General features: G+C 31.0%; 1 protein-coding gene across 1 annotated transcript in view; it reads right to left on the bottom strand.

Moving 5' to 3' along the window:
* The window catches only part of LOC118181355 (kin of IRRE-like protein 3), an 832,813-nt gene that overhangs the window by 16,330 nt on the left and 802,668 nt on the right, over positions 1 to 13,815 (bottom strand). Inside the window, exon 11 of the mRNA XM_085813987.1 lies at positions 1,842 to 1,933. Within this exon, the coding sequence (XP_085670113.1) occupies positions 1,842 to 1,933 (92 nt within the window). The remainder of the gene's footprint in view (positions 1 to 1,841; positions 1,934 to 13,815) is intronic.

Below are 13,815 nucleotides of genomic sequence, written 5' to 3' on the forward strand. Positions count from 1 at the left end.
ATTCTGAGCTGCATGAGGCGAAAATATAAATGCAAAAATATGTGGATAATTTGATTGCCATTATTTAAAAATAAATATTAATATTTTTCAGTTTCCTTAAATTTCTTACTTAAATTAATTCTGGAGACTTTAGTGATTTATATTCTCACTAATATACCTTCTGGCAATAGTAAGAGAAGTGGCGTGGTTTTTCGTTTTTACCGTTCAGTTATTTAGTCAGACTTAAGATAATTGTCTCAGTTTGTCAGTCAGTAAAAGTAATAAACATTGGTAGACACATTAAACAAAAAAATTAAGACATTCACTAAAGTCTAAAATTCCCTGTTTCATTTCTTCCTGCTGTTAAACTATAACATTTGTTTTCTTTTCTTACAATTCTTTTACATCTGTCTACTTCAAACTACAGTGCGTCCCTTAATGCACAGTTATGACTTTAACACTTCTCTTCTTTGGTACGAATTCTGAAGCTTCCGGGTTATTTGCTGCCTCTTCAATTTTGAAAAGTTATAAATGCCTTGGATCTGCATTATTTCTAAAATATGCACTCTATTCATTCATCAGGAGATTCTTTAATTTAGTATAAAGAAGCCCTTTTTTATCCTTTATGCGTTGTTTATTATTATGATTTAGCAGTTTTGAGATTAAAGTCAGTTTAATTTCCCCGTTACAAATCAATAATCATCGGTTCTTCGGTTTAAGCCATTTTGCTCACGAAAGTTTTCATAGGAATATGTACTTTATGATAGCAAGGGAATCTTACATTCTGAGAGTAACCCATGAGATTATTTATGTCTTTCGGTCTTGAACATTGCGTGAGCTGAAAACAACAGCCTTTGAATAAACATATTGCACGTATGCTTTATTGAGTAGAATCTTCTTCCCCTAACTCCTGTTATTGTTGTTTTCGAGTTCATATTTCATGAAGAATGATTGCCAGAGTCTCATATATGTTGGACATCTACTTTCTACCCCAATTTCGAGGGAGAGCACTCCAAAGGTGATCCGATGTTCTCCCACCAAATCCCACAAGCGGACTTTCGGCTCGCCGTATATTTAGAGCGTCCTCATTCCGCAAAGACACTATACCAGGGGTGGCCAAAGTGCGGCTCGTGCATATAAAATATATGTATGAAATATGGAAACTAAAACTATTCAGTGTCCAAAAAGAAGTAATTAATTAGTTTAGACGCTTTTTACAAATTTATCAGGGATTTCTTTCTATTTAAAATCTCCTCTACTACTTCTATAATGATGTAAATATGAACTTGTTGGCTTTTAGAAAATCTAGATGCGACTCTCGAACATTCCTGAATTTAAACGTGCGGCTCTTGCTGACATGAAATTTGGCCAACTCTGCAGTATACATTTACAAACATCGATCGATATCTTCACCGGCATGAAAAATATTGTTTTTTCCATAATGATGTAACTACACTGGCCTAAAACTTGATTAATTTATATATGTTATATTTAGAAATATATGGCCAATATTTATTTTTTAATGATCATTCCATTATTTTGTTGTAATTTTTACAAACACGAGCGTCATAATTATTCTCAAAATAATGCTACTGATTTCATTATATTAGTCATTATATTATTTTGTTTTAAAGCCAAGAAAACTCATGTATCAAATACCGCTTGCAATACTTTTAGAACACGGTAATTTTAAGAAGCAATTAGATGCTTATAATATTTCACTGTAAAGTAAATTAAATTTAGCAAAAGTGCAAAAATCACTAGCATGTATTATAAAGGGGTATTTCCAAGTTATATATATATACTATATATATCATAGAAAAATTGAAGCGTTAGTGGAAAAGGAATGAAACAGAACGTACCTGGAATATTTTCTCTGATTTTTTCCTCTTCTCTTGAACATGTACAGCCTTCAGAACAAGAGTCGCCAGATTTCTCAGAATTATGAGCAGATCTGAAAAAAAAAAAGAAGTACTAGCCTAGTAAACAACCCTGACTTCTGGTAGATATAAAAAATTTGGAAATCTAAACCTTAAAAATACAGTGTGTTTCCTCAAATGCGACTTGTTGACAATTCATAACACTAATCAATCCCAATATTATTTAGGTATTCGCACTTGTAACTCATAAAAATTAAATTGGGATTAAAATTAAAAATAGTGCATTTCTACTATCACGCAAGTAATTTCGTTTCTTTAAAAACTAATTACTAATTCTTTTAGAACCAACAAGGCGTATTTTTAATTTTGTAAACCATCACTATTAAAAGGTATCAAGAACAAAAGAAACATCGATATTTAGTTGCGAACAGTTCAAATGATTTTAACTATGGAAGAATGAAATTTATGATCCCACATTTCGAAATCTGCAGAATAATTGTTCTATGAAAACAAAAACTTATAACTATTTTGTTAACAGAATTTAAATTATAAAATTTAAAATTCCTCTGAAATTTGAGACCTGGGTTAATAATATTTATTTTTATCCCGAATGGGCGTTAATCCAGAAGGGCTATTAATCTGGAAACGGCATTTTACTTCGAATCATTCTACACGGCTGTAGCACTTTCCAAGTTGTTACCATCAAATATTATCCCCTTGCATTGTATTTAAAGCAATTAAAAAATGAAGAATCTGCATGAATGTACATATGTTTCTCGCAATGTGAAAAAAATAGCGATACCTAGAGCCATCAAATTTTGAATAGCGTAGTCTTCCAGACGAATGTAGGCACCTGGAAGCCTGAATTTTGAATTTCGAATTTGTTTTATTACATTGTAGAGACATTAGGATTTTTTTGGAAGTAGAAGGCATGAAAAATGAGCAAATGCCCTCGCCGGGATTCAAACCACGAACTTCTCGAATACGCGCCGAGCGTACTGACCACTACACCACGAAAGTATGCTAAGAAGGCGGGAGAAATATCTCATAATCTATTTCATATTTTTTAAACGTTAACGAATTTTAGATTAAAATTTCAACTATTTCCAACCTAGCAGTGGCAACGCATTGTACGAAATGAAATATTTTTCTTTCCAGGTGTGAGACAGTCTATTGGAAATTCTAAAAATATGGTGTTTTTTATATATTTTTAGCCCAAAAGAGCATTAGCCGTAATGCTCTCGAAACGTGATGTATGTGTAAATGAAATTTGTCTTGTTTTTTATTTCTTTGCTCCTGTTGTTTATATTTTATTTTTAGTGAGAATAGCTTCTAGTGTGAATGTTTTTATTTTTTAAAAAGTAAAAAATAACGGTCGCAACCGGTATTAATCTAATTAAACAATTAAGCAGAATACGTAGAATTCACGTTTGATTTTGGACTAGAACAGATAATACAAAATGTTTTAAAAATATTTCAGCAAAAGAAAATAGACTTCCTTGCATTTCGCCCAATAAGTTCATGCATGCTTCACGAGATGCTTTCCAGTAAAAATATTTTTATTTCTTTAAATTTGAGACTTAGATATATGTAATATATTTACTTTAAATTTTCGTGAAAACTACATAATAAAATTAGTAAAAGGAAATAACATTTGAGAAAAAACAATAATTTCTAATTATTATAACAATTTATCAGGTTTACAGAACCTCAGAATGAAATAAGTAGATACAGAAAAAAATCTCTTTTATTCCTCTGGTTAAGAATCTCTGATTAAGAATACGTAGTATACTTACTGGGCTCCGTGAAGATTATTTCGTATCAAATTAAGTTCAAAGTGTACCACAATTACTTTCTCTTATTATGCAGATTTTTAGTAATACAGAATATCCTTCTACCACATGTATTCTTATGGTATAAGAGTTAGCAAATTGCTCGTCCAGCTTGCAATTGCTTGTTCAGATCTGTGACTTAAATCTAGGCATTAATTTAAAATTTAATTTTTTACGTTTCCTTTGCTCTGTTATACCTTATGCTGTCTGCAGCGGCCCCATATTGAAACGCACGTCCAGGTGGCAAGTGAAAGACTCTTGGCAACAATCACGGCGAGTGCACAATTTTCCATTCATATGTTTCGGTAGGAAATATCTAATTGTTTCTGAGAAGGGTCTCGAACTAATGTGAGATGTATAATAACTCATCACTGCATAGATTAGATCAACTAGGGTCTCGTTTCTGTCACTTGTTGCATTGTCGAAGTCTAGAATAGTGCCTTCAAGTTGATTTAGTCCTGTAAGAATATGAGCTGAGAGCAACAATAACTTCGTTAACAGTTTTCGCAATATAGAACTTTAATACACCACATTTACTACGAATTAATAAAATTTTCTTAGTCTGAAAATGATCATAAATTGTGCAAAAAGTTGTAATAGATTAGCACGTACTCAAGCAATGTTTCGACAGTAATTGTCTTTTTTCGTGTATTTTCAAATACTGTTTTATTGATTATTTTATATAACATGAGTGAAAAATATTTTGTTCTCTGGAGATGCTTCCGAGGTTGTTAAATATTCCTTTATGCTTTGCTTCACTGGTATTACTTTATATTAGACAAATTTAATTAAACATACAAATGATTCATTGTTACACAATTCTTATGCATTGTGTTTTATAAAAACGCAATAGCTCGTCTTCTGAGTTCCTGAAATGCTGAAAAGCGCAAATACGCTTTTGCAGCTGAGGGTGATGGTTCGATAAAACCATCGAAACTAGTCCTCTGAAAATTTGAAAATGTACCACTGATTTTTGTTGTTTGACTTCTAAATTCATACAAGGTAGACTTTAAAAGAAGAACTATCGGGAAATTATCTTTTAGCCTTGTGAAACAAAACAGAAATCAGAAGAAGGGTGTCTAAGATCCTTTTATTCAAACTTAAAATTAACAAATGGCCCAACTTGGGTTACAATAAGACAAGCACTTCTGGCTTTACAGAAGTATGTAACAAACAGTAATTTCACGGTGTGGTGGAATAGCCTAACGGCTCACAGGATAGTTTAATGGGCAGGCAAGACTTTGGTTTGTAGAAAATCGGAGAGACAAAGCTAAATGGCTAGAAGCACTCAACGTCACAGCGTCAAATCGCTAATAATCACAGCACAACGAAGCCTGGAATAGGCAGACAAGCCCTCAAACTAACTTCTGAAACTCTTGCTTAAATAGCACTTCTTTCTACCTTAATTCGGAATACATTCTCGCTATCTCATTCACATTCTGGCATAAAAAACGTGGGTGAAAAGAGAGTAATAGGAAAGTTCTTTCAACTTAAATGAACTATTAGTTAAAAATAAATAGATAGATCTCACAAACTAAGGCTTAGCATTATCTCTAATCATGTAAACGTCTGTCAATATTCGTATAATTCATCAGGAAGGGCATAACATCATATACGTTATCTCATTAAATACATGATTTGGCGTCATCAGGCTGATATTTGTATTAAACGACAGAGGAAAGCATCTGCACACCTCTGCACATTCAATATGTAAAGTCAATATCAGTAATTTATGTTCGATTATTCAACGTTATTTTAATATTCATGAAAAGGCATTAACTGTGATCTTTGATATTTGTTAAGCAAGAAATTTTAATTTACTATAATGTCACCCTCAAGTGCAAAATCAATTTTCGTGATAATTTAATACTCATATTTAGAAACAATTTTTATACTCACATATCAGTAACAAATGATCAGTTCTAATAATTAACATTTTATGCGAAATTAATTTCGTGTTTTGTATTTCTTATGTCAAAGCCTTTCATGTAATTAAATAAGATATCAAATGTATTAAATCTGTATTAAAGAAATAGACAAATTTTCTAGTTTTCTTGAAAAATGAAAGTTCTTCCACATTTAGTATTTTGGTAGGTAAGACAGACTTCGTAATACAGCAAGTTTTTACATGATTCAACATATATGTATACTTCAACAACTGAACTTCAAAATCTCAGTTTCGTTCATTTACGATTCCGTTTGGTTAAGAGATACATTGACTGTAACAAAACACTTGAAGGTTGTCCATATATGTATAGGTACAGGTAAAAGTATGGGGGACACCAGCGATGTACCATGGGTCAGTTAATAATTCCTTCCCATACTAACTAATTATTTAAAAAAAGGAAGAAAAAAGGAAAGAAAAAAAGAACAATATTGCGAGCTTTATAAAAATTTACAAAGAAAGGTTGAGGAAATGAGCAATTGAAGCTTTCCAAAGGATCTACAGTTCACCTACTATAGTACATCTTGCAATCTCATCGTACCCCCGTATCCAGTATTTATTAAAAATAATGATTTAGGACATAATGAGATAACAATATAGATTCAATATAGTTTTAAATTCATAAATTAAATAACATCTGTTTTGGTGTATTAATAATGACATATAAATATAATTTATATACGGATATACATAGTAAGATAAATAGGATAAATACAGAAACACCATGTTATAATTAGCTGTAATAATAATACTAAAGAGGTGTCCATGGGATTATTACGGCTATAAAAGGTTACTGCAGTTTATAAATTTCACAAGTGGAGTCATTTTTTACATATTCATAGTATGCCCATTAATCAAAAATCCAACTCCGGACGAACAGCTAATATCGAATTCACGCGACCAATTGGGGGCTTTATGATCCTGGATTTTTCATTCCTCGTGTTGCTTAAATCTTTCTATACTATTAAAATATGCGAGCGTCTGTCTGTCTGTTTGTTTGTGGTATCATTGAATAGAGGTATCCCCGTATTCCAAAAATTCTTGGGAAGCCATTTCCACCAATCTAAGCTTTGTACGACTTTAATCAGCCGATATATTAATTAAAACTCTGAAAGTGCTAAATTTCGACCTCAAATGCTCCATTTTAAATCACAGAGTTTCTTAATTAAAAAATTCGTCAATTTTACAAAAAATGAATTAAAAACAACATTGCCAAACGTTAAATATACTATTATTATATAAGGTCAAGTTCTGACATTGAAAAAAGCACGCGATTTCATGTGACGACATTATATGTCAAAAAGTTTTCGTTAATGTCAGCATTTTAAATAAACAGCTGCTGCTGGCGAATGTTTTTGTTTTAAATTAAGAAAATTGGCAAGTATGTTGCCACGTTAATCCTTTCATTAATATTGAGAAAAAGTTGTTATATTACATTAAGTTCATATTATGACGTCACACGTTTACCTATTAACCTGAAATATCCAAAGTTTTGTTTCCTGGTTTGGCAACAAAAAATTTATTTACGAACTGGTTATGGCTTGGAAAGAATGAATTTATTTAACTCATATTGAAATGCTTCTTTGCACTTTATTTTCAGGTGTACACAGAACTTATAAATTTTGCTTTGGTCTCAGCTCAGGTCAACTTTGTATACAATACATTAAATTAAGACTTCATTTTATTTTCAGTTTTTGAGAACATAGAACTTATACATTTTGCTTTGGCCAAGGCTCGCTTATATGTCGAGCTTTAAATTCTATCATCTCCAAATCATCAATAATATTCAGCTTTTAAAATGGGGATTTCAGCGAGTATATTGCCTAACTGTGTCAACACCTAAATTAGCCTAATGTAATTTTACTGACTTAAACCATAAACTTTTTTTACATATCTAACGCAAAATATGAAAAATAAATTAACTTCCTTTTTATTACCCTTTATTTGAAAATTCCAGACGTGTAAATCTTTTTCCGTATATTTGTTTTCACGCCGAACACATATTTATCCAAATATGTCCATTTCAGAAATGCTAATCATACCTAAGTTTAGCTTCCTGAAAAAAAAAAAAAAAAAAAAAAAAAAAAAGACTAAGACGTTAAAGTTTCGCAAAACAAAAGTGGAATGTAGCGGAAATTAATAAAGCTCTCCCGCAGAGCGTGACTATGAAATTATTAGCAAGAATAAAATGACAGTAAAGTAATCTGCCTCAGCATGATATTACGTTACGTGAGTGACATAGGAATGAAGTTGCACGAAACGAAAACTTTTCCCTAAACTCCGTGAGGACGAAAAAAATAATTTTTCGCTGTTTATTATTCTCGAGTAATAGTAGAATGTCAAAATACGTAAGTGAGAAAATGCACCTAGAAGGAAGCCTTCGTTAGTTTTCTTAAAATTGCTGGAAATAAAACTATCTCTAGGAATTTAAGGAGCCGAGTACGAGAAGAAACTGAGAATTATCTAGCCGCCGAGAAGCTTTCTCAGAGGACGAATGTGTACACCGTTAAAATTAATAGAAAAAGTCTGTTTGCTTATGCATTTCTACCACATTATTTTCATACTACATTGGTTATTTGAATTGGCTGCTTTGTTCTGCATATAAGTCTTTGGATTGTGCTAGGAATATATTACATATCGTCTTCTTGGGCAAAGGTTTGCTCTTTTAATATTTTCCTGGAAATATTTTCTTTTTCCCCAAATGCGTTTCAGCGTAAGACGATTCAAATGCTTTCTTGAAAATTCTCTTTTGAAGTTTTACTTTTTAATGCTAGGGTGGTATTATTTTTAGAAGTTTTTCTTTTTCTTTTTTTTTTTTTTTTTTTTTTTTTGGCTAAAGATAATGAAGTTCTTTTTTCTTTCTCGATGTCTTCCCTCACGAAAACCGTCACGAACAGGAAACCGAGTTAAAAGATAAAAATAATGGAAAATAAATTCTTTTAATGCAAAAATATTTATGGAATGTGACAAGTAATAAAAATTTAAAAGAAGTTTATTTTTTAGGATTTCAGAAATAAAGCTTAAAAAAGGTAATCTTATGAAATTTGTAGCTGTAATTCTATTAATTCTTTACACAAATTTTGTGGAAATTAAATTGAATGTGCGGAAATTAAATTAAATTGAATTTAATTGATTAAATGTGTGGTCTAGCAGCATTTCAAAAATATATGATTTGAAATCAGAATTATGAATTTAATTAAACACTTTTACACTAGTTATGCAAATATTAGTTTCACATGTTCTAACGCCAGCGTCTTCACTAGCTTTCGTTTTAGAAAAGGCAAATTTCAGAAAGGGCCAAATGTCCAAACAAAAGAGTTCTATAACAAAATTTATAATTATTCCTTCTCTGTCTGATACATGTGGGGTAAAGAAAATTTTTAAAATGCTAAGCTATCTTTGACATTAAATTTGCTAAAATTAAATACGACAAAAACGAAAGTAATTAATACATTTTACTTAACGTACTGACTAAGGATACTGCCAAATCAATATGAAAGCTTTGAGTGCGAATCTCGGCAAACGCGCTAACAGCATGAAAGTTTTCGTGTTTTTCTCCATGAACGTGTAATGTGTATTCGATCCAGTTTGCCTTAGAAAGCCCTATATGATGGTATCCCTTCCCTTAGGTGGATAATCCTTAAATGCTTTGTCATAGTCAAATAAACTAAACAGAATACCAATTAATGACTACGGAAGCCAACTCGCTAGAGAATCGCATGTCTTACAACGAAACGTTATATATAGATTGTTATAAAAAGTGCATACAGAATTTTGGAAATAAACAAAAAAAGCTGCTAATTATATAGGAATGAGAAAACGTTTGAGGAGAATAAACGTAAATAACACTGATTACGTTTCTTTTATAATTTCTGAAACAAGTTTATTTTAAAAAAAATCCAATGAAAATTTCATTTTCCGATCACAAAGTATATATTACTAAGCATATATAATTACTAAGTAGGCAAGCCCAGCAGATGAGCGGGCTGCGACCAAAGCAAAATTTCAAAGTTCTGTGTAAAGAAAATAATTTATAAAATCATTTCTCTATGAATAAAACCAATTCATTCTTCCCAAGAAATAACCAATTCATACAAAAATTTTTTGTTGCCAAACCAGGAAACAAAAAACTGACACTTCAAGTTAATACGTAAAGGTATGACGTCATGATTTAAATTTAATTTTAAAAGTTTTTCTCAATAAAAATAGTGAATAGTGGCAATAACGTAGTGTGTCAAGTATCCTAACCTGAAAATAAAGCTCACAACAACTGCTATTTATTTAAAATGCTTACATTAACGAAACATTTCCGACATACAATGACGTCGTATGCAAACGTGTGCTATTTTCAGCATCAAAATATTAACTTATAATAATATCTACTATCAAATATTAACTTATAATAATATCTTATAATAATGCTACTTGCATTTCATATTTTGTAAAACTTACAAATTTTTGATTAACAAACTCTGTGATTTAAAAACGAGCAGTGGCAACACTTTTCGAAATAAAGCATTTTTATATCCAGCGTGCGAGACTGTTACTACTCGAAAAATGATGCGAAAATGAGTGTTTTCAGAGTTTTTAATTAGTATTTTGGCTGATTAAAGTCGTACGAAGATGAGAATGGTCGAAATGGCTTCCCACGAATTTTTGGAATCCGGGAGTACCTTTCTCGAAACTCAGCTCCCCGCGATTCCCGAAGACGTGATGTTAGAAACAAACAAACAAACACACAAACGCGCACAGATTTTAATAGTATAGATTGCGGTTTGTATTGAATTATGATTAATTGAAAAATTTTCAGTTAACTGGGGATTATAAAGTGTGTAAAACATTAGTAAAATTTTCAGTACGATTTTTAAGTATCACAAATAACGTACAATATTTATAATCTTCTTTATGATGGTAAGCAAAGTATTTTTGCATCACACAAGGACGTGTTTTAAATCTAAATGAGTCTTAAAATTTCAGCACTCGTGAAACTCATATTTACGATTAACTGGATTTGTACTTTCATGAAGGTTTCATGAAGCTTTGGATTAAGTAAATTATGGGTCGCATGCATATTTTTCATAAATTAATGTTGCAAACGTCTGAAGGAGATAAAAAATTAGATAACATTTTGATAGCAAATACTATTTTCGTTACCAATAATATTAATAATTCCTGACCTGAGAATACAGCTTTCCTAGCACATAAATGTACTCTCTCTTCACCTAATTTTATTTCAGAGCACACAATTGAAGCATTCTGTTGGATAAGGTGTAACAGACACTCAAGATATGTGCAAAAATATGTTTTCCTCATAAAAACCGCCTTCGTTTAACTAATGAATTTTACGCCTAAAGGTGGAAAAGAAGTTAAATAAAAAAGCAGTAAAACTGTTTACAGAGAAACTATCTTTCCTATCTTCCGAAGATATAAGAAATGCTTCTCTTAGCCCTTTAAACAAATTCTATTCTATGTTTATTCCTTGGAGAATTCAAACTTCAGAAATGCATTAAAAGAGAAATGTTGACTTAAAAGATAGCATTCTAAACGAGCAGGTATTGTTTTTCGAATATTGTAAAAATTCTTAAATAAATTTACCTTTAATTATAGTTTATGAGGCTATTTTTTATTCTCGAATGAATTTAACAATATAATATAATATTTTAAATATAACATTGGCTAGTTTAGTGTTAATTACAAATACATCAGACGAATTTAGTAAGTAATTTTAAATTAAAAATATTCGTTATCCAATATTTGGATCAAATTTAAGTCCAAGTACTTAAATTTAAGACAAATTAAAGTCAAAGAAAGGAAGAATTGAAGTTCAATGCATTGATTAAACACTACAATGTAGAAATAAATACTTAAATAAGTACTACTCAAAAAAATGAAAAAACATTTTATAAGTGGCACTTTGGTGATAAATGGAAGGAAAACATTAACTTAAAAATTACAAGAATAGAAAACTAATTTTGTTATTCACTTCTATAAACTTTGAAGCTAAAATGTGAGGTGAATTTAAGTCATTTGTATGGATGAAATGCAACAGCAGTTTGAATTGCATTCAAAGAAAATTAAAGAGACAGGGACTAATATTCTATTCGTTTAATTCAATATATGAAATCGAGCAAATATGTTTAACTATAAACATTTTGTGAAATATATGGTACTTAAAATATTAATATAAAATAGAATCATTTTAATAAAAAATACTCGAATTTAGGGGACTTTATAATGATCTTTTAGAGCAAATCACTGTTTTATTTAACCACAATGCATACTGATCAGAATATACCTATTTACGGTATGCAACTGTGGTAGGTTTTTAGAATTTTTTTTATAGAACGTTTTCACTCGTGATTCAGTTGAAACTTGAATCCTGAAAATTTATTTTTTAACTTAATTTTTACTTAAAATTTTGCCAATGAATTGCATATATTGGGTTGAAACATAAGCAATGGCCGCTTATGTTGTGTTTAAAATTTTGTCTCAGCTAATGTTTTTTGAGAATCTTTCCCTCTACAAGATGACGTATTTAAGGTTTTTGTCTCAGCTAATTTTTTTGAGAATCTTTCCCTCTACAAGATGATGTATTTAAGGTTTTTGTCTCAGCTAATTTTTTTGAGAATCTTTCCCTCTACAAGATGATGTATTTAAGGTTTTTATCTCAGCTAATTTTTTTTATTTTTTAAGTCATTAAAATGGAGTGTCAAGTAGACAATAGGCATTGTCGACACCTTCTTCTTTTGCGTTTAATCGAGGCGCCAATGCTGCAGAAGCTGGCCGAGAGATTTGGGAAGTGTTTGGAGAAGGTGCAATGCCTAAACGAACTGCAAGAAATTGATTTTTCAAATTCAAAAATGGAAATTTTGACCTCGAAGACGCTGCTCGTTCCGGACGACCAAAGAGCGTTTGAATCAACTTATGCACGAAGACGCACGTCAAACCACTCGAGAATTAGCCGAACGAATGGGTTGTTAGCAAATGACTATAGTTCGACATCTTGGGTTTATGGGGAAAGTCCAAACACTCGGATATTATTGACTAATTTATTGTTTTTTGTTTTGTTAAAAAAATTAATTAAAAAGCGACCATTGCTTATGTTTCAACCCAATATTTTCGTAATTTATGAGATTACTATTAAAAAATTCACATATACGGCAACCATTTCTCTTTACTAAATTCTTTTAGCACTAAATGTCTTCTTGAAACTTTCATGTGTCATAATTTATCCCAGGTGTTGTTTTCTACAGAAAGATAAAGCCCATAAAACCCATAAAAAGAAACAGAAATTCACCAGATTTTTATTTACGCATTACAAATGTATATGCAATATGTCTTACATTATTCAATAAACATACTTCCAAGCATTAGCCTAGTTTAGTCCTGAAATTTTGAAAGACGGTATCAAGAGTTTTTAGATTTAACAACGCATGATTTCTTTCGTTGAATATACTTCAAATACTTTTTTTTGATATATACGTTTATTAACATTAACAGTGGTGGAGTTCAGGGAATGCATCAGTACTGTTGTTATGATCATTCACAGGGTTGCTCGATTTTCAAGTCTACAGCATCAAATTAATCTAATGACTCTACATGGTATCATAAAAATACTACATTATCCATCAACAGCAGAAGGGAAATTTGTAGAAGGGACTCAATCCTTCAAACGTTAACAGCAACAGGAATTGGCACTAAATGTTTTAAATAAAATGAAGCATTGGTGATTCTGGCCACTATTGACGAATGTATGCTTTTACATATATTTATTGCTATGGACTTAGATCAGATATATTTGTTTACGACATGATAAGTCATTTAAATCTAATCTTACGTGCAATGTTTGAAGATCATTACTGAAACTGCGCTTTCTTTCATATGTTAAAAGAAGAAGAATGAAACTCAGGGCTACTATAAATGTTTCATTTAATTTCAAAACACTGTATTTTTAGATTTATTTCACATATAATATTAAGAAATTCACCTTGTAAATATACTATGTGTATCGCCTACTTGGCACAAATCCAAGAAGACGAAAGCCTACTATGAGTGATGAGACTGCGAACAGCGTTCATGTATTGGGGCAGAAGGCCTATTTCAACGACCAAGTTTTTCCTACGCCACTTCGTGATACTGATACAGTCTAGAGCAGGGGTCAGTAACGTAATGCAGCTCC

Source organism: Stegodyphus dumicola, chromosome 3, assembly GCF_044657685.1.
Source record: "Stegodyphus dumicola isolate Sdum_Otavi_A_Nest chromosome 3, ASM4465768v1".
In the NCBI taxonomy this organism is placed as follows: domain Eukaryota; kingdom Metazoa; phylum Arthropoda; class Arachnida; order Araneae; family Eresidae; genus Stegodyphus; species Stegodyphus dumicola.